This window comes from Doryrhamphus excisus, chromosome 3, assembly GCF_030265055.1.
Source record: "Doryrhamphus excisus isolate RoL2022-K1 chromosome 3, RoL_Dexc_1.0, whole genome shotgun sequence".
In the NCBI taxonomy this organism is placed as follows: domain Eukaryota; kingdom Metazoa; phylum Chordata; class Actinopteri; order Syngnathiformes; family Syngnathidae; genus Doryrhamphus; species Doryrhamphus excisus.
The window spans coordinates 2,352,221-2,378,714 of record NC_080468.1 but is presented as its reverse complement, the minus strand read 5'-3'; the positions used below and the strand labels follow the sequence as shown (position 1 = coordinate 2,378,714).

The 26,494-nt window shown below is 41.5% G+C and overlaps 3 protein-coding genes across 6 annotated transcripts; 1 reads left to right on the top strand and 2 right to left on the bottom strand.

Annotated features, from left to right (window-relative positions):
- Positions 1 to 384: 384 nt before the first annotated feature.
- Positions 385 to 11,455, bottom strand: LOC131126259 (protein crumbs homolog 1-like). 2 transcript variants are annotated; one of them, XM_058068599.1, is made up of 8 exons: positions 11,055 to 11,455; positions 9,126 to 10,067; positions 5,902 to 6,452; positions 5,599 to 5,764; positions 2,951 to 3,860; positions 2,828 to 2,869; positions 1,484 to 1,606; positions 385 to 790 (listed from the first exon to the last, which is right to left on the bottom strand). In XM_058068599.1, the coding sequence occupies exons 1-8, from the start codon at positions 11,125 to 11,127 to the stop codon at positions 538 to 540; spliced, it is 3,060 nt and encodes a 1,019-aa protein (XP_057924582.1). In that variant the 5' UTR covers positions 11,128 to 11,455; the 3' UTR covers positions 385 to 537. The 2 variants fall into 2 exon arrangements, with proteins under 2 accessions (XP_057924582.1, XP_057924583.1); XM_058068600.1 differs by lacking the exon at positions 11,055 to 11,455 and adding an exon at positions 10,191 to 11,022.
- zbtb41 (zinc finger and BTB domain containing 41) lies at positions 10,823 to 19,820 on the top strand. Of its 2 annotated transcripts, none has more exons than XM_058068602.1 (11): positions 10,823 to 11,078; positions 11,809 to 12,951; positions 14,688 to 14,895; positions 14,988 to 15,057; positions 15,143 to 15,290; positions 16,066 to 16,195; positions 16,271 to 16,366; positions 16,433 to 16,539; positions 17,234 to 17,339; positions 18,039 to 18,127; positions 18,877 to 19,820. In XM_058068602.1, the coding sequence occupies exons 2-11, from the start codon at positions 11,817 to 11,819 to the stop codon at positions 19,476 to 19,478; spliced, it is 2,691 nt and encodes an 896-aa protein (XP_057924585.1). In that variant the 5' UTR covers positions 10,823 to 11,078; positions 11,809 to 11,816; the 3' UTR covers positions 19,479 to 19,820. The 2 variants fall into 2 exon arrangements, with proteins under 2 accessions (XP_057924585.1, XP_057924584.1); XM_058068601.1 differs by lacking the exon at positions 10,823 to 11,078 and adding an exon at positions 11,230 to 11,376.
- A 330-nt stretch (positions 19,821 to 20,150) lies between these two features.
- LOC131125594 (complement factor H-like) lies at positions 20,151 to 26,263 on the bottom strand. 2 transcript variants are annotated; one of them, XM_058067275.1, is made up of 10 exons: positions 25,603 to 26,103; positions 24,122 to 24,301; positions 23,857 to 24,051; positions 22,473 to 22,526; positions 22,320 to 22,382; positions 21,949 to 21,978; positions 21,568 to 21,729; positions 21,328 to 21,498; positions 21,210 to 21,235; positions 20,151 to 21,113 (listed from the first exon to the last, which is right to left on the bottom strand). In XM_058067275.1, the coding sequence occupies exons 1-10, from the start codon at positions 25,862 to 25,864 to the stop codon at positions 21,102 to 21,104; spliced, it is 1,155 nt and encodes a 384-aa protein (XP_057923258.1). In that variant the 5' UTR covers positions 25,865 to 26,103; the 3' UTR covers positions 20,151 to 21,101. The 2 variants fall into 2 exon arrangements, with proteins under 2 accessions (XP_057923258.1, XP_057923259.1); XM_058067276.1 differs by lacking the exon at positions 21,949 to 21,978 and having other exon boundaries at positions 25,603 to 26,263.
- Positions 26,264 to 26,494: the final 231 nt, after the last annotated feature.

Here is a 26,494-nt window from a genome sequence, read left to right as displayed (position 1 = left end):
CATGCAAACTCCACACAGAGATGGCCGAGGGTGGAATTGAACCCTGGTCTCCTAGCTGTGAGGTCTGCGTGTTAACCACTAGACCGCCATGCCACCCCCTGCAGGACTTAAAGAAGGCAAAAAAATTCCACATTTTTGACAGTTTTTCAGGTCCGCGACTGTTGCAAATTCTCCTTTTTTGAGGTGTTTAAATGCCATTTTTGTGGTCCAGGAGGTGGACAAAAGCACCCACATATTCATCAGAGGTCATGATTTTTCCAACTATACTGTAAAGTCTATAAAGCAGTGCTCCCTAATTCCCCAGAGGAGCGAAGGCACAAGACAAAGTGAAGTTTTCCATATGATAATCAGGATTCAATGTTTATACTGAAAAAATTTACACACTTCACGACTGACACTTTTATTAAACTGACCTCAACAGTTTCCATACACCGGAGATATTCATGAAAATGGAATAAATCATCCCATGAGTAGCACTGCAGAAAGTTGCTTTAAAACCAACACGCTTTTTTTTTTAATGCACTTACAAGCTTGGAATTAATCATTAACTTGAAATTCCCAATCGATTTCTGGCTCGTCGTCGAGGCGTATGACGAGGTAGGACATCAGTTGGAAGAGGTTCTGCCACAGGCCCAAGAAGATGTACAAGTAAAAGTCGCTGACATCTATTTGGCAGTGCATACCCGAGTAATTAATGTCACACACGCACTCGAAACTGTTGATGTAGTTGATGCAGAACCCTCCGTTCATGCATGGGGCAGAGGCACACTCGTCGACATCTTTCTCACACCTGCAGCCAAGAGAAAATGTAAAGAACGCCAAGGTATGTGAGAAAATCAAGTTATCAAGCGCTGATGTTTTTATGGAGGGACACATGAGAGAGGAGGAAGTAGAAAAAGTTTACCTTTTAATTTTATTGTAAGGCAATACAGTATATTGTACTGTATTTACACTGTACAACACTTCCTAGCCACAAGTCTAAAGTTAAAATTACTCAAAATTGACGTTAATAAAACCATGTAATAATGCTTTCAGATTAAATTTTGTTGAAATGGGGTTTATTTCACCTGGAAATGACACAGAAAAGTGGCAAAACAACATAAAGGTTGCGTTTGTATTCATATTAATGGAAATACATTCATCCTAGATTGCATGTAGCATAATCTAGAGCATTCTAGCATGTAGGCCACACAGGAGATCGGGAAGATTTGGGATTAATTCTCCACTAGGGCATGTCTGTGTGGAGTTCTCCATGTGCGTGCGGAGAAAACAACAAGTCTTCTTGGTCCTGAAGCAGCAAAACAACCCCAGACCAACACACTACAACCACCATATTTTGCTCTCTGTATGCTTTTCTGAAATGTGGCATTACTTTTACACCGGATGTAATGGGAGTATTTTCCCCAAGGTTTTGGGAATCGAGATGTTTTCTGGCAAAACTGACAGTACCATGGATGGAAGATAAAAACAATGCATGTCCTACCATTGTCCTGTAAAACCAGGCAGGCATAGACATTGGTTGTCCACTTCCGAACAGTTCCCTCCATTGAAGCAGCTGAAGTTCCATCTTGTGCCGTTGCATTTTGATACAGGCAGCAGAGGAAGACTTGACATAAGGAAGAATGCAAATTAGTACTCATCTTTGGTGACAGCAGTAGTAAATTGTGGTTTTGAGGTATTGGAGTAATTTTTTTTGTGCCTAAATTAACCATAACAATGAATAAATGAACTACAATACAAGTGTAAGGCACTCTCAAAAAACGCATTCAAAGATGTCAACTATGTTTAAAGTATGCCCATTTGTACTGTATCGTTTGGAAGAAATGATTAACAAATTAACAGAAAATATACATCAAGCTAAAAGATAGCACGCATGTCTGAAAATCTATTTACCTAAAACTAGGTGAATTCAACTTAAACTTTATTTAATACTAGCAAAACATTTGAATCACACCTTATTACGAACAATGAGGGGTGGCATTTAAAGACATCACGTAACTAAATTGAATTCAAACGTTTTGAGTCTATTTTCTGGAGTTTCTGAGCATAAATAAATGCTGCAAATTGGACTTCCTTATTAAGAGTGACAAGATGAGTGATAAGAATATCAACTTGTTGTTTTTCTCTGTCTTTCTATGTATTTAGATCAAACATTAAGCATTTTATGACGGCTTTATTGTGATTCGCAGTGTCCCTGAATGTAGTCTCATAACAATGAGGAAGTGTCCTTCCAAGGCTGAACGACTGGAGAGGAATTGGTGAGTAAAACAAAGTGACTTATACGAATAGCCATTATTATTTAGTTTATATAGAACACACATACACGCATAATTAAGGCCTTGTTGTGATGTTCAGGGTGTCCCTGAAAGTCTAGTGACAAATGGGGAAGTGTTGCTCTGAGGCTGAACGACTACAGACGTGTTGTGAGTAAATTCTATTCCACTTGTTTTTTTTTGACGACTAGAGACGCAAATTACGTCTTTAATATTATTATTATTATTATTATAATATTATTATTAGTAGTATAGTGGAACAAAAGCATAGGAGAAGGAATGCAGGAGATACGTTTATCCTCGTCTCTACTGACTTCAATCAATCAATACACATTTCCGGCCTTCAGAATAAATGCACATCCTGTGGGGGTACAAAATAAGGGCGTCACAAAAAAATGTGTTGATTTCTTTCGGCTTTTTCCTGATTACGGAGTCGACACAGCGGATCTTTTTGATCCACATACTGATATTTAGCTTACATAATTAATCAAATCCATTATCATCACACTATTTTTTAACTTCTTTAAGAATATTACTAATATAGTGGCACTTACGAGTTAATTTCGATGTACCATGGGACTTCGGGAATTTTCACACTGTAAGAGACAAAAATGTTGGTGAGTATCTTTAGTAGTCTGCTTAAATGTCTTATTAACAAATAGAATCGAGAGACTAACTTGCAGTATTGGCCTGTCATGTTCTGGGGACAGAGGCAGGAGTAGTTCTGGAAGCCTTTCAGACATGTAGCGCCATTGCTGCAATTGTTATTGTCACATAAATCCACTTCCACCTCACACTTTTCACCCATGTACCCCTGATTGCACACACATTCGTGCCCTCCTGGAATGTTGCTGCACTTTCCGAATATACAGGAGTTAGAGACGCAGGTATCGCTTGGTTCCTGACACAGCGGACCTGTCCACATGGAAGGACATTTGCAGTGATGCAGGTCAAACAGATCCTCACATACCCCTTCGTTTTGACAAGGGTTCGGTGCGCACACACTGGCCCCCCAGCAGCCATAATGTGGGGCGGCGTTGGTGTTCATCTGTGTAAACTGTTCTTCCTGAGGCCTGAGCAGTTTCAGTTCTGTGTCTAAGTGGAACGGAAGAAGAAGACCTCCGATCTCTACAGGACCCAGACACCCTGAGAGACTCACCATAGAGTCTAGGCTCAATGCCCCCAGGAAGATGTCTGCTCCCTCCCTAAGAAAATCCAAGTCCCCTTCACGTAACATGGGTATTTCCTGTCGACTTTTATCCACGGCCATGATCCACTTGGAGCTTTGACTGTGCTTGCTGAGCTTCACGGAATGCCAATCTCCATCACCGACTGAACCCACACCCTGAACAGTCATCTTGGGGGAGCTTTGGTCCACTCCGGCTTGGTGCTCCACTACCACACGGGAGTCCCGAAGAGAGAGGGTGATGTAGGTTGTGCCCTTTTGTGCGTTCAATATGGTGGCCGTAGACTGCCTTGTGCGGAAGCTGAGGGAGACGCTGGCGAGATGGATGGTGTGCTTTCTCTTCCCATTGCTGCGGTAGTGCAAAATTCCACTCTCTGCCCGAATAGTTACATTGGATAAACCTATAGAAGAACAAAAAGAAACATTCACAATGTTTACATGCAGTCAATGTTCCGGTTAAGGTCAATATTCTAGTTCAACATTCAGAATAACTCGTTTACATGCAAACAGGGTTGTTCCTGTATACATGGTCATTGTAACAATCGTGATATCCCCATCAAAACAGCGACACACGGAGGATGTCATGACGCAACATCACGCCATTTCCGCTTCTTTTTCCTGTATACAAAAACAACACCAGCAAGACGCATAATGAATACTGTAACTGGTAGTACTTGTCTACATTTATTCACAAGTACTTTTTTTTGTAAATTTAAGACTTTATTTTTCTAAATGTACGAGTTTATCGTGCAAATTCACAATCCTATTCTTGTAAATTTATGACTTTTTTCTTGACTACTTTTATACATTTTGGTTTAATTTAAGTAAATAGTTACAACTTTTATTTTCAAAACTTTTTTCTCATAAATTTAATGTAAATTTACAATGTTATACTCTTTATAAATTTTTTCTTGTAAACTTCTGACTTTTTCTCGACTGCTTTTTTTTCGTAAATTTAAGACTTTATTTTCCTATATTCATTATGTTTTTCTTGTAAATTTACAAGGTTTTTATTTGGTAAATGTACAACTTTATTCTTGTCAATTTACTACTTTCTGACTTTTTTCTCTTTTACTTTTTTGTTTATTTGCCTTAATTCACATATTTTTTCTCTCTCATAAATTTAACAGACTTTAAGTTTATTCTCATACATTTACAATTGTTTTTTTGCTCGTAGGTGTATTACTTTTTTTCTCATAAGTTTTCTTTATTATCAAAAATTCTCTTTATCCTCATAAATTTACATGATTTTTCTCTTAAACGTACTACTTTATTCTCACAAATTTACGACTTAATTTTCAAAATCTGAAACGATCATTGTTTTCAATGTGTGTGTCGTAAATAATAATATAATATATCAACACCAACATCAAGCAATACCAACATGACGGAAGGACGGCAGTCCTGAAGCTTCAGAGACACTTTATATTAGTGTCATGTCACTCTCACCACGCAGCGGTCAAGTGACCAAACACACAGAGACAAAACAGCACACTTTCGGGCCTTCACAATAAAATGTTCCGCGTGTGTCAGACGGCATCTAACAAAATAAAGGTCTCTGAAAACTAGCTTCAATTCGCAATGAAATCAGTAAGTAAGGTATCTACCTTGAATTGGTCATGATTTTTATTGAATTGTGTTGACACTGTGTTGGGTATTGTTAAAAAGCCAATATCAAGCATCTAAAAAATACATACAGTATTATTTTTCACAGTGCTATGCAGCCCCTCCCTTTTTCTCTAGTGAACATGTGACGTCTTGGGGAGGATTCCTCATTGCAAACTTCCACGGGCATGTGGCGGTAGACTAAACCTGACCGGGGATTAGAACGTCTTAGAAGAATCCTATCTAGGATCCCTACTGCTACACCGTTCCCTCCTGTACCCAGCCACTCTGTAATTAATCAGTGCCCGGCACCAGTGAGAGGTCTGAGGAGAACACACTCCCTCCAGAGCTTCCAATTGTAGAACAGACACTGCTTATATAATATATAGCCTATACAAATATTACAAAGCTGATGTTTTTCTACTTGAGCGCCATATACTATTTATAGCCACTCCTCAGCCCTTCAAAGCCAGTCTTGTATCCCACAGTAGACAAGAATAGTGTGAACGCATCCGTATATCTCAAGACACTTACACTCAAAGCCCTGCGAGCTCTGCTGGCATGCAGCAGCGGCAGGGCAAGGAGACAGCTCACACCATTTCACCTCCTGGCAACTCCGCCCTGCGGTGTTGGGGGGGCAGTTGCAGATGAAGTCATCCCACATGGCGTAACACACGCCTCCATTGAGACAGGGGTTAACCTAAAACGGAGAAATCAGACATTTGTTATGATAGAAAGCCTCTTGAGAGTATCCAAAATAGCACATGGTAATTAGTAGACAAGTGGTGTATTTTTGGATTCATTTCACGTTTCATGTCCAGTGAGTCGGTAACTTACCGCACAGGCGTCGTCACCGCTGCACCCTGGTGCAACGCTAATCAGCTGCTCCAGCTTGTACGATTCCACCGACGTTGTTATGGAATAGAACTGCAAACGTTTATCGTTAATCCTGAGATCTTGAACACATCCCTTGTAATAGCCTCCAAATGTTGCAGAGGCCCTCGAGTCTGCCAGTCCACCCACGAAGACCAGATCCCCACGACGGGCCCAGATGTGACGTATGGGTAAAGAGCCTTGGCTCTGGGCAGACTGTACCAACTCTGCTTCCAGTCCATTAAGCTTCACGGTCACCAGATGAAAATGGCCGTCACTGACCACACTTTGACCAAGCAGGGTCTCAAAGTTGTTGATTTGAACTTTGACGCTGCCCTGTTGGAGCCACAGGCGTAGGTACTGACTGGTACTGTTGGCTAGGATCAGGAGGAGGCCATTGGCTTGCCTGGTTCGAATAAACATGGATACGGTCAAAGTATCACCTGGATCATCATCTAATGAAAAGACAGCATAGCTTTCCAGGTCTTTGCTCCCAAACCTTGCGGTCACGTATTCTGTGGAAGAGAAATAGGTACATTAGATAATACTATAGAGCAGGGGTCTCAAACTCAATTTACTTGGGGGCCACTGGAGCTAGGGTCTGGGTGAGACTGGGCCACATCAGGTTTTCAAAAAAAAAAACGCATTTATTAAAAACAGAAAAATCTACAAACTTTTTCAGTGCTTTGGTTCCAATTTTCTACAATAAAAGCGCTGATAAAACATTCCACTGTTCTCAAATATCTTCATTTTTATTTTTCTGCACAAAATAAGATGAAAAATGAAAAAATCAAGAATAAAGAAAATCAATCAATCAGTAATAAATAAATATAATAATAATAATAATAATAAAACAGCAAATAATAATAAAAACTTAAGAAACCACATATAGTTGGTGGGTAGACAAATGATTTTTTTCAGATTAAAATGAACAAAGCATTATTAGAGCCCTGTAGACATGACAAAACACGAATGTAGTCACATTTATACTTTTTTTATTTACAACATATTGCGCAACTGCAGGGTCTTGAGACACATGCTAACTCGCAAACTAGAGATCTAGCGACCTAAACGGTAGCCTCCAAGTTATTTCCTTTAAACTTAAAAAAGCCAAAAACTTACCACTTCCACATGGATAGGGAGGATAACTATTAACAGTTATTTAACCTTTAACTGGGTACATGATACCATACAACATCCATATCAAACTTGTGCGGGCCGCACTAACATTAAACTTTCATATCAAGGTGGGGGCCTCAAACTAGTGTCCTGCGGGCCACATTTGGCCCACGGGCCACATGTTTGAGACCACTGCTATAGAGTAACGTTGTGGCTATAATGCCCTGTACACATAGCCTGATTCAGTAAGACTCCCTAATTTAGTCCGGGTAAGCTACTGAAACCCACGTTTTCACAAATCCCCAGTCCAGGTGTTCCATGAATGCCTCCTTATTGCATGTGTCGGAACAGCCTTTAAGCTCCTTTCAGGTCTCCTGACTAACTTTACTATCTTCTTTGAACTTGAATTGACCCATACTTAATTGACTAATCCGTTTACTGTCATTTCTCATGCAATATCAAAACAATACAATTTCGGAGTGCTTCTTATCTAGGCCAGAATATACAACTGGGTTCAGTTAAGGAGACAAACTTGACCACTCCATCATTTCCTTGACACATCCTCAGCGAGGCATATGTTATCTCGGAAGAGTGTCCTAAGATAGGCTCCTTATCATATTGGATAATATGAGGAAAAATAAGGAAAACCATGCCCTGCCTCAGAATGTCACAGTGCATATTGGAAGTCCTATTTCTTTCAATGAACCATGGTTCCCCATTGCTGGCAGCACTCATGCAACGTCAGATCATGACACGACCGCCATTATAGCTGACTGTTGGTAAGGTCTAATTATCTTTGTACTCACTTTCAGTGGGTAGTAAGCCGACTGTATGGCTACATAAGATGTACTTTCATGACGTTTTCTACAGAGGGCCGCATGTTCTTTCCATCCATCCATCCATCCATCCATCCATCCATCCATCCATCTAGTACAGCTTATTTGAGGTCATATCATGGGGGCAGAAGCCTAGGCAGGGAATCCCAGACTTCCCTCTCCCTGGCCACTATCCTGAGTCTTCCACCATGGGGAGGCATCCTGACCAGATACCCAAGCCAACTAACCTGGCTCCTCTCATGTTCTCCCGGATTACAGTGCTTCTCTCCTTATGTCTAAGGGAAAGTCCAACCAACCTACGGAATAACCAGTAAATTGAGATCTTTGCCTTTCGGCTCAGATCTCTCTTTACTACAATGGACCAATGCAGAGTCCCCATCACAGCAGACACCACACCGCTTCACTTGTCAATCTCAGGTTCCATCCTTAATCCCTCACTCATGAACAAGGTACTTAAACGCCTATACTTGGGAAAGAATCTCATCCCCAACGCAGGCGAGAACCATGGACTCTGACTTTGTGGTATTGATTCTCATCCTGGCCGCTTCACACTCGGTTGTGAACCGATTCAGTGAGTTGAAGGGCTTGACTCGATGAAGCCAGTAGTACCACATCATCTGTAAAAAGCAGAGACTCAATCCTGCAGCCACACTCAACCAGCATTAGTGAAAGTTAGTGAGTAATTGATACGCCCATAAAATGGGTGACCCCAAACTCTAATTTGTTTCACGACCTTGGTGTATTTGTTCCATAGAACAATGGCATGAATGGAGTGAGCCCTTTTATCAGTAATACCGTCTCTTTATCTCGGTGGGTGGAGGCAGGCTGATAGCGTATACACAGCGTGCTGAATAGTGTGATTAGATTACATTACAATATATTGTTTTTAAAAAGTATTGTTAAAATCTTATCTCGTTCTCATAGACCCAATCTCATGTACCATCTTGTCTCCCTGCCTTACACACCAATTCAATTTGAAGTATAAAATATCTAGCGACTATTCACTAATGACTGATAATGATGGCGATGGCGTTAAAAAGCATTTGAAAGTTATATATACGTAAAAGTGACTTTCACTTAGCAGCATGCAACTATGGTGCCTTCAAGGACAGCCAAACATGCGATCACTCAACGCTTGGCAAAAAATGTGAATTGTCCAATACCAGAAAAAAATGGTTGCTACACACGCCGGTAAAATGCTGTAATCAGTTTCATGATTGTGTTATGTCTTACCCTCTGCACAGTTGATGCCCTCATAAGGTCTGTGGCACTCACACGTGTAACTCCTCCATCCCTGGCTCACACAGCGGCCCCGATTCTGGCAGGGGCTGTCATCGCATTTGCCATTATCGTTACACCCCATCGTGACATTAACCTGGGCGTCAGAAGCTTTCAGCAAAGTCACAGGCACCACCAGATGGGAGTCCACAAACACATCTCTCAAGCAGCCCAGAAAAGCAAGTGAGGGTTCTGTTCTGTGTGCGCCAATGAAGAGGCTTTGGCGCACCGTCCCAGGCTGCGGGAGAGCAGAGGCAGGCTCAAGAACATGGACTGGTGTGGTGCTGGTGTCCCTGGTGCAGTTTTCCTCAGTACAGAGGAGTCTGATGATGCTGACCACACCGCCAAGTGACGCCTCCACTGTGTGCCATTTATTGTTGGAAATATACGCGGGCAGTTCCTGAACCAGTGTGCTGGATCCTTGATTTCTGAGGCTGCGTAGGCACAGATGACCATCCATTAGCTCAATACTGAGGAGGAGGTCAGCCACTCTGCTTTGCAAGAGGGTGCCAACAGGTCTTTCTGTCCGGAAACTGAGAGTAACATTAAGCGGGGCTACTGTGTCAACAAGGGGAGTCTCGATATACATGTAACCTTGGCTCTCAAATGAAAAAACAGTCGAGATCTGGCATTTGGGCCCAGAAAAGCCAGCAAGGCAGGTACAGGTGTGAGTGTGTTGTCCATTGACAAGTAACGGGGAGCATATTCCTCCATTTTCGCACTGGTTGCCGTCACAGCCTGAAAGTGCAACATTGCAGGTCTCCCCACCATATAGACGCCCGTATAGGGTTTGCCGGGAGCAGTGGCATCTGAAACCACCAACGTGACTCTCACATATGCCACCATTTTGGCATGGCTTCTGTTCACAACCAGTGATGTCATCGTCAGAGGAAATACCTACAAACACAATAGGAATACATTTTGTGAAACACTGCAAGATGTTTTAATGTATTCCTAAAGTAAGATATTGATCATCAAAAGAAACTACTGATCAAATCACCTATATCAACCACCACATACCTTCAAAAAGCCACCATAACATCCAAACACGCGCAATAAATGTCAACATTGTCTTCGTCAAAGCCTCAAAATGAATAGATATTAGCAAATATCTTCATTTCATAACAAATCCAAGGTGAGGAACTCTTGTTTATGCACCTCCATCTTCAGCTCTGCTCGCCCATGCATGTGCTGACTGACAGGCTGGTGTTGTAGCAAGCCAAGATTGGAGGGATTAAGCTAATGCACTTATAATGTCTTACACTTTAATTGTGTTGGCAAACGAGAGCTCCTGCCAGGAAGCTAATTTCAGCAACTTTCCCATCAGAATATTTGACTCTGAACTGATTTTTTTGTTGTTGATGGTTTGCAGAAATACATTAAATCCCCTTATTTAATCAACACATATTTATGTACACATCAAAAACACAAATAGTGTCTACGATGATGCATGTACATATATGTGCTCTGCAATGTCTCCAGGATGATATTCTCATCTCATCATTCTCGTCATTTCTATCCATACTACTATGCTATACTACTAGAAGGACATGGATTCACAAGAACACGCCAATGCAACGTGCACTCCAAATTGGTCCTAGTTAAGTACTTGGCAGACCATCTTCCTGGCCTGACATGTACAACGCACCACAGGTTATTTGAAACATCAGTGATATTCTGAGCAATGTCTAGTTATTAGTTACTGATGCTGTACTCTTATAAGCTTTGTTAAAGGGAAAATGTTCCAAGAAAATATGACTTTATTGTTAAAACAAGTCCTTAATCAAAAAGTAGCCCTTATATATCTGTAATAAATACTGAAACGACGATGCAACGTTTCTATTGTATGGCCATAACGATAAACACACATTTAAACTACATTACCCAAAGTTCCGTAGACCTTCCAACGTAAGTCAACACTTCCCCTTTTATTCGTATTTAGATTGTATTTGAACATTTACCTAAACTATACGTATTCAATTGATTATCACACCATACTACTTATTACTCATTTAAATACAGTAACCGTTTGAGGACGCTGGGTGTTGAACAGCCAATGGGAGAGCTGCTTGTTACGATGTCGGTAAAATGAGAAGGAGTGGCGTAGAAGACGTACAGGAAATGATTGTTCCTACGATTATTTTTCACAACAGACCTTTTTTTGTGGACGTTGTGGTTCTTTTTGAACGCAGGGTATTTATTTAAGGTAGGCTTTTCCCTCTCTGAAAATAGCGATTCAAACGCAATTTTAGGTCGCAGCGTTGAGGTCGTTTGTCAACATATCCTCAGAGGGGGGGCCTTGTCTGTGCCTGATAGCATATTAGGGGTCCTTAAGGTGGAGAGCGAATGTACAACATATGTTTAGCATGCAGTAATGTGCAAACCATGACTTTATTTCATAAGTCACATTGGCTTGTTAAGACCACAGAAAGATTTCTGCATCGTTACTTGTGGCTATAGCTTAAAATGCTATAAAACTGCCAATAAGGGGGATACATAACACAAGTGGACTTGTTAAAACAACATGTTTGTTTGTACCTTAAGGTGTCAATAGTGTGGTCGCGCATGCGCATGTTATAAATGTGAGACAACGTTTATATAATATATACTACTGTATATTCTATTCTCTGTTTTCAAGAGTGATTCATGAATGGCATCCTGACATACACTCCAATGAAGAAAAAGGCGTGTAATTCTTTGCCTGCCAATTGCAGCCGGCAAACCCCAACCCTTAAAGAATATGCAACCTCAATGGGTATTGCGCAGGGGTCCAGTGCCACAACTGGCTCTCATACTGTCCAACAACCAGCCCCACAAAACAGGCACCTGGCCATGGCGCAGCACAGCCACAACCTACTGAAGTTCTTGAATGAGGATCGGACTCGACAGAGATTCTGTGATGTGACTGTGTCCGTGGGTGGGAGGCTATACGGTGCACACAAAGTGGTATTGGCACACGGGAGCAGTTATTTCCACGCTGAGCTATCCAAGAACCCCTCCATAGCCCATGTGACTCTGGATCATGTGGAAGACTCTGTATTCCAGCACCTGCTGGGTTTGTTGTACACCTCAGAGTGTGTTATTGCAGAGAGAGAAGTCCAGGCTCTAATTGAAGCGGCCCGGTTCTTGGACATGATGGATGTATTAAAGTTGCTGTGTGAAGAAGGAGGCAACAACCCTGTAAGTGTGATCCGGGCTCAGACTGAATCAAGAGCTTCTCCCGAAGGACGAGTGACACCCACTCATTCTCCAACAAGTGGTATTGACAGTCAAAGCTTGTGTCATCAACAATTCTGCACAGAAAACAGCACACAGAACCAGAGTCACGCTGGCATGCGGAGATCTACTCGAAGGAGGAAAACTCCTACAAAGTATCTGAAGGATGACATGACTTACACCCCCGAGGAAACTGAACCAACAACGGAGCAGGTTGAAGAAAGATTAGCAGCAGCTGCCGCAAGAACCGAACTGAATGTGAATGAAACAAAGTCGTCACAGGTGGAGGACTTAATGGGTGAGGAGGAGGACGGGGAGGATGGAGGAGGCCTCAGTGAGGAGGGGGTTGTACAAAAGAAAGCCGCTGAGCCTCATACAGAAAGCAGTGGTGCAGACGACAGGACAGCGCAAGTGATCACCAGTCAGGTGGAAGTGAAAACGCCAACAGTAGGAAGTTCCAGCCAGAGTCCAGTGTACCCTGAAGGTCTGGCTCCCGTCATCATTCACACCTCCAGCAAGAAGACTCTCAAGTGCCCCAAATGTGATAAGATCTTTGACCGAGCAGGTGGGAATCATGTTTTGTTGACATTTCCTCACTTGAACATAGGTTGGAACCTTTCACCTTTACAGTTACTATATGTCCGCTTTATACTGTATTTTCCGATGTAAAAGCCGCTACTTTTTTCTTAAGTTTGATCCCTGCCTTTTTTCCAGCTGTTTGGCTAATTTATGACTAAATTCTAATCTCCTTTCCTTCAGAACTAATCATTTCAACTCTGTGCTACTCAATATTAAAGCCTGGCTCATGGCATCATCTTACAAATCACACTCAAAAGGTATACCCAAGAAATATACAAACAAATACCAATATGAGTTTACAATAGAAAAACAAAACTGACTTTTTAGAGGGGAACCAATTATACTTTTTTGGGTTTTCTGACCGATAAATGTAGTTACAATGTTGTATTCTTGTATTAAATCATGCCAAAATTTCAGATAATGAGGTTTGTGAATCTGGAAATGAGCCCTGAAAGAAGTTTGGGATGTCTCAAAATGCTCTGTTTCAGAGGGCGTTGCAAAACTATTATTTTGTGATGTCACAGAGGAGCAGGCTTCCTTATGGGTGTGGTTTTAGGGCAGATATCCTCTCTGCCCTCCCTCAGGCCGCGCGGGTGTTGTTGACATTTGCTGCCAGCCAATCAGGATGCGAGATAGACGTCAGACAAGCAGAGAGACATCGGAGAAATGAAGTCATAGGTTCGAATCCCGTCTAAGCATCAGTCAAGTCACCATTTTCTTCTCCACGATATCATTTTTTTCCAATTAATCCCTATATGATTACAAACTATTCATATCAGGCTTATATTGATACCAGTGTGAATCTGGAAATGAGCCCTGAAAGAAGTTTGGGATGTCTCAAAATGCTCTGTTTCAGAGGGCGTCGCAAAACTATTATTTTGTGACGTCACAGAGGAGCAGGCTTCCTTATGGGTGTGGTTTTAGGGCAGATATCCTCTCTGCCCTCCCTCAAGCTCTGCTTCCCCCGCCGTTCCCCAAGCTTTGCTTCTCTGTTTACGAGGGCAGAAGTTATTGTATTTGGTTATTCCCGACCAGAGAAAAATATTTTCAACTGTCAACGGCATTTCACACTGGACTGTTTGCTGTTGCTTAAGCCAGAAGCAGCATGCTCTTGCCGGGGAAAGGTGCACAAATTCAATGAAATGCAGCTGGAATAGGTGCTGATTCTGGAAGATTGTGCTCTCGTTCACTCTAGTGGACAGAAGCAGCATCCATTCCATAATTCACTGCATCTGAGTAACGCTTTCATTGGGATGCTGCAATAACGTCAGCCTCCTTCTGGGCTCCTCTGCTGGACAGAGGCAACATTGCAGCGCCATTTTCTTTGCTCGGGCATTATGGGAAAACTAATGGTTGTAATGTGCCCTGTGATTGGCTGGCGACCAGTCCAGGGTGTACCCCGCCTTTCGCCCAAAGACAGCTGGGATAGGCTCCAGCACCCCCGCGACCCTTGTGAGCATAAGCGGTAGAAAATGAATGAATGAATTATGGGAAAACTTTAAAATAGTTCTCATTCTAAACTCATATTGGCGGATGTTTGTATATTTCTTGGATTTTCCATACCGTAACTACCAAAATGCTTTTGGTAGTAAATAAGGAGTTATGGATAATTGACTTATCACAGTCTGGAACCAATTAACTGTGATAAATGAGGACGTTTTGTACTGAAATTGATTTCCAAGTCATGTGACTCATCTAATTGTTCATTCCTGCATCTCCAAGGGAAGTACGAGAGTCACACGAGAGTGCACACGGGAGAAAAACCCTTCCAGTGTGACGTCTGTCTCCAGTGCTACTCCACCAAGTCCAACTTGACCGTTCACAAAAAGAAACACACCAGCGACGCTCCCTTCCAGAAGAAAGAACACAAGTGTCCCTTTTGTAATAAACTCCACGCGAGCAAGAAAACACTGGCTAAGCATGTCAGGAGGTGAGAGTAGTAGGATTTTAATGTACAGTTTTACCAAAGCGTGTTTGATATCTCCATGCTGGCTGAGCTACCGATGCCCTTCATCCTGCCAGGTTCCACCCAGACCATCTCCAAGAGTTTCTCAGTAAGAGGAAGAAGAAGAGTGAAGGCTGGAAATGTGCTGTGAGGGCTGCGCTACTTCATCATAGCTCTTACTCCCGGATCATATCACACTAGAAATGCGTCTCTTTTTTTCTTCCCAAACCAGATTTGTATGAAGATCTTTTCCCGTAGGCCTCACTTGCAGGAACACATGATCCTGCACACACAGGACCGGCCATTCAAATGCTCCTTCTGTGATGAGTACTTCAAGTCCAGGTTTGCCAGGCTCAAGCACCAGGAAAAGTACCACTTGGGTGAGCAGTATAAGGATATAAACATAGAGTGGAAACTTTAATGAGATGATTTTTTAAAAATTTTTTCAGGAAATAATGTAATTAGCCCTGCGATTGGCTTGCGACCAGTCCGGGGTGTACCGTACCTTTTTTTTCCTCTGGATGCTGCTTGTCTTTTAGTCTTGCATATCATAATTTATATTTTGGGCTGCACGGCGGTTGAGTGGTTAGCATGCAGGCCTCGCAGCTAAGAGATCTGAGTTCAATCCCAATCGACCAATCGACCTTTGGGACTTACCCGGTCGAAAGCTGATGTAAATTAGCTATTTATATATTTGTATTAGGCGGCACAGCGGTCGAGTGGTTAGCGCCCAGACCTCACAGCTAGGAGACCAGGGTTCAATTCCACCCATCTCTGTGTGGAGTTTGCATGTTCTCCCTGTGCATGCGTGGGTTTTCCCTGGGGACTCCGGTTTCCTCCCACATTCCAAAAACATGCTAGGTTAATTAGCCACTCCAAATTGTCCATAGGTATGAATGTGAGTGTGAATGGTTGTTTGTCTTTTTGTGCCCTGTGATTGGCTGGCGATCAGTCCATGATGTACACTGCCTCTCCCGAAGACAGCTGGGATAGGCTCCAGCACCCCCGTGACCCTCGTGAGGATAAGCGGTAGAAAATGAATGAATGAATGAATTTTGAAAACACTATGTAGGACATTCTACTTTAGAGGTTCCACTGTGGTGAGCGAAGGCATAACCTTATTTAACATTTCCTTCATTTTTCTTTCATTTGAAGGTCCTTTCCCGTGTGAATTCTGTGGCCGACAGTTCAACGACACGGGCAACAGGAAGAGGCACATTGAATGCACACATGGAGGGAAAAGAAAGTGGACATGTCTTGTTTGTGGCAAATCAGTGAGAGAAAGGTGTGCCTCACATCTCCATCATTTCCATTCATCCAACTCCTCCCATGGAAATGAAATTGTTTTTTTTTTTTTAAGGACAACCTTAAAGGAGCACATGCGCATCCACAGCGGCGAGAAGCCCCACCTCTGTAGTATCTGTGGGCAGAGCTTCCGCCATGGCAGCTCCTACAGGTGGGTCAAAGGTTGATTAGAAGAATTCGAATATATGGATCACCTTTCAATGCTGCTCTCGTGCAGGCTCCACCTGAGAGTCCACCATGATGACAAGCGCTACGAGTGCGATCAATGTGGGAAGACTTTCATACGCCACGATCACCTGACCAAACATCAGAAGATTCACTCTGGTGCAGTGTCTTTTTGTTTCGTTATCTATAACAGTATAACAGCATAAGAGTCTGACTCACAGTCTCATCTTACCAACTCAAAACACTCAAAGCTCACCAACAAAACTCATCACACAGCAAAATATAAAAATATGAGAAATATACAAACATGCGTAGTATGAGTATAAAATTAAAAAAAATCATATTTTAAAGTTTTCCCATAAGGCACTGCATCCGAGTAAAGCTTTCATTTGGGTGCTGCAATGACGTCAGCCTCCTTCTGGGCTCCTCTGGTGGACAGAGGCAGTATTGCAGCACCACCCATTCGTTTTCTATGTTGCTTGTCCTTTAAATGAACTGCTCTTTTGGCGGTCCACATATTGATACTTGTATATTTTGACTGTTAAGTTGCTGTGTGATGAGTTTAATGTTTGTAAGATGAAACCGGGAGTCAGACTGTTGTATTGAGTAATGACCTCTAGCGATTTCCAAGGGGAATGGCAAGCTCATTGTGAGTTTTTTTAATATATGAGCACATCTGTTTTTTGGAGTAGTTGTAATTGCTTTTCATGTTTGTTACTCTTTGCAAGGTCATCCAACATGCATGTAGCGTAATACAAATATCCCCTAATGAATTGAATGAACCATTTATGACATAGTGTGTGTGTTTATTGACATGAAGATGTGTGTGTAATGTGACACGTGTTTATTTCAGATGAAAAAGCCCATCAGTGTGAAGAATGCGGGAAGTGTTTCAGGCGCCATGATCATCTTACGGTCCACTACAAAAGCGTTCATTTGGGAGAGAAAGTTTGGCAGAAGTATGTTGTCATACTTATTTTACCATTTACAGTGGAACCTCGGTTAGCATGGAATACCTTGGTTTGCATACATTGGTGTACAATATGTTTTGTTATATTAATACACTAGTGAGCCCAACTGTGTTTTTATCACAAAACATCCTTGTTGGCATCCTATTGGCTTGCTAATATAAGGAAGTAGAGACCAGAAGTCAGGTCTATCGCCTGTCTGTGATGTCATCAGTGGTTGACGCTGTCGTTTGTAGCTAACTAACACAGTAACGACACAAGTCTCAAATATGTCAACACAAAAGAGGTCACATCCGAAGAACTGCAAGGTGTGGAAGCATTTCAGAAAAAGAACATCATACCAACAGTAAAATATGGTGGTGGTAGTGTGATGGTCTGCGGCTGTTTTGCTGCTTCAGGACCTGGAAGACTTGCTGTTATTAGTCGTGTTTCTCACCTTTTTTTGGAACTTTTGTTGGCCGGATTTGGGATTATTTTGCAGCCGTGATCAAAAGAAAAACAAAGACTTGAGATACTCACGGCAAAACATGAAGGTGGTGTCGTTGTTGACCTCAAGCAGCGTGTCTTCAGTGATTCATGTATCTCTTTCATTCATCATTTTGGAGTGCATTAATGACGCTAACCAAGGTTCCACTGTATTGTCTATTTCTGTGAACACCGGTGACGCTCCTTTGATTGTACATCTTGCAGGTATAAAACAGCCATGCATCAATGCGAGGTTTGCAAGAAAGAATTTAAAGGAAAGTCCAGCCTTGAAATGCACTTCAGGACCCACTCAGGTAATGGATGGAATCATCAGAATACTGGTAGTAGGAGCGGAAGAAGAAAGTTAAATCACGTTAGTATGCTGATGGGAGCCCCCGATACTACCTCCATCACCGTGCGTGACATGCTCAAGGGCACCTCAGATGTAAAAATCACGAGCTATCAGTGCAGATTAACGAGATTGTCAACCCATTGGAAATTGCAGGAGGTCGTTATCTATAACAGTATAACAACATAAGAGTCTGACTCTTACCAACTCAAAACACTCAAAGCTCACCAACAAAACTCATCACACAGCAACAATTTAACATAAAAATATGAGAAATATACAAACATGCGTAGTATGAGTATAAAATTGAAGAAATCATATTTTAAAGTTTTCCCATAAGGCACTGCATACGAGTAACTTAAGTAATTTGGGTGCTGCAATGACGTCAGCCTCCTTCTGGGCCACTCTGGTGGACACAGGCAGTATTGCAGCACCACCCATTCGATTTCTATGTTGCTTTTCCTTTAAATGAACTGCTCTTTTGGCAGTCCTCATATTGATACTTGTATATTTTGACTGTTAAGTTGCTGTGTGATGAGTTTAATGTTTGTAAGATGAAACCGGGAGTCAGACTGTTTTATTGAGTAATGACCTTCCAATGGGTTGGCAAGCTCACAGGGATATACTTTATTCCAGTCATGGGAATCTAACCCCAGATTACACCCTTAACCATTCTGTCCAGCGTTTAAATCTAGATGTTGTCTTCTGTGAAAGGTGAGAAACCCTTCAGATGTCCCGAGTGCCCCCAGACGTTTCGGATCAAGAAGACCTTGACAAAGCACATGGTCATCCACTCTGATGATCGTCCTTTCAACTGCCAGCACTGCAACGCCACCTTTAAGAGGAAAGACAAACTCAAGTACCACGTGGACCATGTGCACAGCAACCGCTCTCCCTCGCTGTCCGAGAGAGGCACGCTCGGACAGGACAAGATCAACCCGGGTCCTTTTAGTGCGGAACCTAAGTCAACCCCACCGTCTGGCGAGGCACCCACAAACGTGTGCGTGCCCGTCACTTTAGTCCCCGTCGGGATGGCAGGCGGGCCTCAAGGCGAACTGGACGCTCACAGGGCGACCGCCACCACCGCTCAAACGCACAATATGGTGAGCATGCAGCCGCAGAACTCCAGTAGCTACCAGGCCGCCACTGAGCTGGCCTTTTTAGAGAAGTACACCCTCACGCCCCAGTCGGCCAACATCGTTCACCCCATGAGGCCCGATCAGATGCTGGACGCTCGAGAGCAGTCGTACTTAGGAACGCTGCTCAGTTTGGATTCTAATTCCACCGTGGAGGATGTTAGAGTTAAAATAAGTTAGTATTCCAATATTTTATTCTTAATCAATGTTTTTTTATTATGCTATTATAGAGTATTATGTGTTGCATTTTAAGGGAAAAAAATATATGATTTATTTTGGAATATGGCTGCGTCATAAGAAAATTTGGATAAAATGAAGGTGGGTGAGTGCTTTTTATAGGGACTGTATAAACACATGTAATTTAATTTAATTTAAAAAGCACAAAGGCTCTTCACCTGCTTTGCATTTTGGTCCTTCTTTTTAGTCTATTTTAATGTCAGGATTTTAGCTCAGACTCTCCCACTTTTCCTCGTTAATGTTTGTTTTCCATTCATTGATGCACTTACTGTAACTCAACAGCAACATTTTTGTGTTCTGAATAAATAAAATGTAACTTGCAATTTTCTGGGAAAATTCTGTATTTTGACGTTCTTTCTCGTAGTATATTTTCCAAAAAATGTACTGTATTTGATCTTTCCTCACACAAATCCTCTCAGGTATTGAATGTCATAATACAGTAATTTCACAATAGGTGTAGCGTGTGCTTTTGCTGCCATCTAGTGTCTAAAGTTAGACTTGAAGTGTTATTTCTCCTATTTTGAAGCGTAAATGTCCACAGGCAAGGCTTATATAACAATGCTCCAGCCATTGTGGATAATGGATGGTTGCTGAAAAGACAAAACCACAAAATCATTGCTTTCCAAACTACATTTTATTCACACCAGCTCAACATGTATGTTATGTATGTGAATATTTGCATTGTAAGTGATAAACAAATAGTGTTCCTCGAATTTCAGACCAAACCTTTGCTTCCAAGTGTTGCTAAACGAGTAATGCAGGGAGGTCTTACATTCAGGATTGTCTTATATTCAAGGTATTTTTTAATTCAGGGTTGTCTAACACTCTAGGTCATCTTATATTCAAGGTCGTCTTATGTTGAGGGTTGTCATATCTAGGGTCATCTTATAGGTCTTATATTCAGGGTTGTCTTGTATTCAGAATGGTTCTATATTCGAGGCTGTCTTATGTTTAGAGTCATCTTATATTCAGGATTGTTATATCCTGGGTCGTCTTATGTTTAGAGTTGTCGTATTCAGGATGGTCTTATATTCAGGTTTGTCTTATATTCAGGGTTGTCTGAGTGGTCTAATATTCAGGGTTGCCTTATCCAGGTTTGTCTTATATTCGGGGTGGTCTTATATTCAGGTTTGTCTTATATTCAGGGTGGTCTTATATTCAGGTTTGTCTTATATTCAGGGTGGTCTTATATTCAGGTTTGTCTTATATTCAGGGTGGTCTTATATTTAGGTTTGTCTTATATTCAGGGTGGTCTTATATTCAGGTTTGTCTTATATTCAGGGTGGTCTTATATTCAGGTTTGTCTTATCTTCAGGGTTGTCTGAGTAGTCTAATATTCAGGGTTGCCTTATCCAGGGTTGTCTTATATTCAGGGTGGTCTTATATTCAGGTTTGTCTTATATTCGGGGTGGTCTTATATCCAGGTTTGTCTTATATTCAGGGTGGTCTTATGTTCAGTGTGGTCTCATATCCGGGGGCGTCTTAAATTCAGGGCCGTCTTATGTTTGGGGCCATCGGGATTTTCTTATATAAGGCGGTGAATCAGAAGAGCTGTCAATCTCCATGTTAGCATGTATTCTGATGACAAAGCCAGAAGGTTTAATCAGTCATAATAAAATATCCACATTAATATTGAATTCATTTAAGTTGAACAAAATGTCAAGTGTGACTTACCCACTTCAGTTCCCACCAGTTACAACCTGAAAATAGCAAGTGAAGGCACAGCTAGGAATAAGGTGTGTAAACGGACACGTTTATATAGAAAGTAAAATCAGTTCAAAGTTATACTTACATCTAGTAAATGTTATCTCTGCATTATTGCACGACGCCACCGAATAATGATTCGTCAGCCAGTGGTCCAGTTTCACGCACTCCAACCTCACCTTCTCACCACTGTTTATAAATTTCACCCCAACATCTTTCAACTGGGTGCGTTCACTGGTGTCCACAGAACAATAGGCAGCTGCACACATGAGGAAACGATTATCCTGTGTAAAGGTCCCACGCCTTCCCATTGGCTCGCTTCTTCTACCTTTGCAGATGGGTATTTTGGACCACTGGCCATTGCTGTGGCACACCACCCTCCTTGGACCCACTCGTGTGTAGAAACTGGCACACTGGTACTTCAAAAACATCTGGTTCCTTTCCACGATGTCACCATTTGGGACGATGGGAGCTGTTCCGCACCGGTCGACTAGCACGGGAAAACAAAAATATTAGGGCTGTCAATCGATTAATTTTTTATATCAAGATTAATCACATCCATAGTTAACTCAGAATTAATCACATTTAATCGCAGCTAGAAATATGTTTCTATCTATAATCCATCCATTTCAAAGTGGAGACTTTTGCGTCAGCAGACAATTCTATTGAGAATAATTAATCTTCAGAGAATTAATCTTCAGGTGTTTACCTGTTGTAACGTCAGGTTGACTTGATGATCCTACAACATAAAGTGGACACATGTTATTTCTGTTTTATTTCGGTCAATGTAAAACAGTCCTATAAAGACTCACCAAGTGGCAGCTGTCAGTTTTACATTCATCGGCTTACATTTCATACGTACATTCATTATTTATTTAAATATATATTATATTAAACTAGTATATATTCTTCTATTAACTATTCTATATTGATAATGATAACATTATTGACAGTAGCTGTGATGTTCCAAGATGTTCTCCCCTCTCATTTGTGCTTCAATCAATTTAATAAATAAATAAACCACATTAATATCGCAATTCTTCTTCCTGTTATTATTATTATTATAAAATAATAACCTACCCCCGCCAGTGTTTCCTCTTCCGCCCACTTCAGAGCCATCCTTACCACTACCTGGTCTTCTCCCTTGGTGACAGAAAGACAGAAGATAAGATGTATAAACATGGTTAAATATGAACTAAAGGGGACCATATTCATTATATTCAACTACTGTACCTTCAGTAGATGTTGTGGATCCACCGCCTGCAGGAGTTGGCTTTATTTCTCTGACTGTGGAAAGCAAAAATAGTTACATAAAAATACAGGACTTGATGAGGAACTACTAAAGAACTAATTAGGAATTAATGACTAAGGCGCATTGATTGAGAGTAGTTACTGAGAAACAAATGAAGTACTAATGAGGAAGTAATGACTAAGGCACACATTTAAAGTAGTTACTGTGAAATTAATGAAGAACTAATGACTAAGGTACACATTTAGAGTAGTTACTGTGAAAATAATGAATAGCTAATGACTAAGGTACACATTTTGAGTAGTTACTGAGGAACTAATGAATGATTAGTTCCTCAGTCCCAGGACTGATGCCTAAAGTACATCAATTTAGAGTAGTTACCAATGAACTATTGGACAACTAATGAGGAACTAATGACTAAGGCAAACATTTAGAGTAGTTACTGAGTAAGTAATGAACAACTAATGAGGAAATAATCAGTTTTCGAGGAACTAAGGCACATACATTTAGAGTTGTTACCGAGGAACTAATGAAGAACTAATTAGAAACTAAGGCACGTCGACTTAGAGTGGTTACTGAATAACGAATGAAGTAATGAGTAGAGTAGTTACTGAGGAACTAAGGCACACCATTTTAGAGTAGTTACTGAGGCGCTAATGAAGAACTAATGATGAAGTTGCATACATTTAGAGTAGTTACTGAGGAACTAGTGAAGAACTAATGAGGAACTAATGTCGAAGGCACACATGTAGAGTAGTTACAGAGGAACTAATGAAGAACTAATGATGACGGCGTATACATTTAGAGGAGTGACTGAGGAACGAATGATGAACTAATGGCTAGGGCACGTGAATTTAGAGTAGTTACTAAGGAACTCATTTACAACTAATGAGGGACTAATGACTAAGGTGCATATTTAGAGTAGTTACTGGGGAACTTGAGCAACTAATGATGAAAAAATGAGTAAAGTGGTTACCAGGGAACTAAGGCACATCAATTTAGAGTTGTTACTGAGGAACTAATGACGAAGGCATATTTAGAGTAGTTACTGGGGAACTTGAGCAACTAATGATGAGAAAATGTGTACAGTAGTTACTGGGGAACTAAGGCACATCAATTTAGAGTAGTTACTGAGGAACTAATGAACAACTAACGAGGAGCTAAGGCACATAAACTTAAAGTAGTTACTAAAGGACTAATGCACAAGTAATGAGTAGAGTAGTTACCGAGGAACTAATGAAGAACTAATGAGTAGTGATACGGGTAGGTAAGTTAGTTCTTCATGAACTACTGTAATTTTATAAAGTGTTACCCAAAAAAACACGACTTAACTAGCATACAAATACATGTTCGTATCCCACAGCTTACCACAAGCAGGCGCTGTTGTCCAGTTCCCAGCGATGCAAAAGATGGACTTTTTAACGTGTCCTCCTTGTACATTGTATCCATCCTCACACTCATACACTACTTCAGTATCAGACGCATACACATCCTGTTTAGGGTTCTGGTTGACGATGACGCCGTGTGGGACTTTGGGGGGTTCATTGCATGCCTGGGTACTTCCTGTAATAAGAAGTCAATAAAGTATGTTAGGAAGTATGGCGACTATTTGATCACAAAGAATCGGACTTACGCTCACAGACTGGCACGGAGGTCCATGTTCCATTTGCACAAAGCGCTGTAGCGTCCCAGTTTCTGTGCACGTATCCAGTGTCACATGTTACCCTGATTGTGTAGCCGTTCATGTACCAACCCTCTGAGCTGGAATGGTATTTACCATGAGGGAGCACGAGTGGGATGCAATTGTTGATATCTGAGGGACAAAAAGTAGTTCAACACAAAAAAATAAACACAAAAAATGTTGCTGCCTTTCTCCTTTCTTATTTTTTTGTATGTTTGTCATACAAAACACGGCGGTCGAGTGGTTCGCACACAGACCTCACAGCTAGGAGACCAGGGTTAAATTCTACCCTCGGCCATCTCTGTGTGGACTTTGCACGTTCTCCCTGTGCATGCGTGGGTTTTCTCCGGGTACTCCGGTTTCAAATTGTCCATAGGTATGAATGTGAGTGTGAATGGTTGTTTGTCTATATGTGCCCTGTGATTGGCTGGCGACCAGTCCAGGGTGTACCCCGCTTCTCAAAGACAGCTGGGATAGGCTCCAGCACCCCCCGCGACCCTTGTGAGGAAAAAGCGGTAGAAAATGAATGAATGTTTGTCATACTAAATGTTTCAGATCTTCAAACAAATGTAAATATCAGTCAATGATAACAACTTTTTATTTTTATGGGTGAAAAAACATCCAAATCTACAAAATTACCTGAAAAGCACAGTGATAACTCATCCCAGAGGTCACAAAAGACCCCACAACAACATCCAAATACCTATCGGCCTCACTTGCCCCATTTAAGGTCAGTGTTCATGACTCCATCATAAGAAAGACACCGGACAAAAACATGGCAGAGTTCCAAGACCGAAACTACTGCTGAACAAAAAGAAGGCTCATCTCAGTTTTGCCAGAAAACATCTTGATGATCTCCGAGACCTTTGGAAAAATAGTCTGTGGTCTGACGAGATAAAAATTTTACATTTTGGAAGGTGTGTGTGTCATTACATCTGGCTTAAAAGTAACACTACATTTCAGAAAAACAACATCATACCGACAGTAAAATATGGTGGTGGTAGTGTGGTGGTCTGAGGCTGTTTTGCTGCTTAGGGGAGAATATCGGCCTGTCTGTTCATGACCTCAAGCTGAAACCAACTTGGGTTCTTCAGCAGGACAATGATCCAAAACACACCAGCAAGTCCACCTCTGAATGGCTGAAGAAAAACCAAATGAAGACTTTGGAGTGGCCTAGTCAAAGTCCTATTGAGATGCTGTGGCATGACCTTAAAAAGGTACTTCATGCTGGAAAAGCCTCCAATGTGGCTGAATGACAACAATTCTGCAAAGATGAGTGGGCCAAAATTCCTCCACAGCGCTGTAAGAGACTCATTGCAAGTTATCACAAAAGCTTGATTGCAGTTGTTGCCACTAAGGGTAACCCACTACTATATTTATGTGCATCGTATTAGCATATATGCTATTCATATAAACACAATCCAAGAACTTACCTATACATTGTGGTCGAGTGGACCATTTACCGTCCCGGCATGTCGTCGTCGCCCACCAACCCTCCACGGCCGGCTTGAGTCCATTCTCACATGCGTAAAACAACACTGTCCCATGGTTATATGTGTCCTGTTCAGGAACTAAATAACCTCCATCCAGTGTGGGAGCATCGCAGTAACGGCTCGCTGAAACGCAGTGATGCCCTCCACATGACAGGAAAGCAAATCCAAGATAAATCTTCCAAGATATCCCGAGGTGTAGCATGGTAAAATGATCTTAAGCGAGTAATTCTATTGGTAGAATAAAGCTGACTTGTGATCCTGGTTGTGTCCGGTAAATAACGGCAGCGCTGACCTCCCCCATATCAGTATGGATGAAGAAATAGTAAACACTACTGTGAGTAAGTGTCAATAAACTGGAGCTCGGAACAGAAAACATGAACATACAAATAGGCTTTGTGTACTTTAGTGTCTGACTCAAATGAGATGGGAAATATCCATGTTATGCATTTGTCCTAAAATGATGAAATATCCTGCAATGTACGGGTGGAGTCATTAGCATTAGCAAACATCATCAGTTACTAAGTAATAAACTGTATAACTGTATGGGTTATTGTTCATGTTGCTATTGTTAGATACTGAATATTTATGTAAGGATAAGAAAATCCACCTCCATACATTTTTTAAAATTGTTACAATTCGTTACATTGTTAAAATACATGTTTTGTTCTCTTCCAAACCTACACACAAATAACACAAGGGACGCAATAGCACTATTTCGCCACAAGAGGAAGTGCCTCTCCAAATGTGCCTCGCTTCCGGTTCATTCAGTAAAAAGATCCGTTCATTTCGGTCAATTGGTGTTTAGCCAGTGATCTCCCCCAGTGCCTAGACC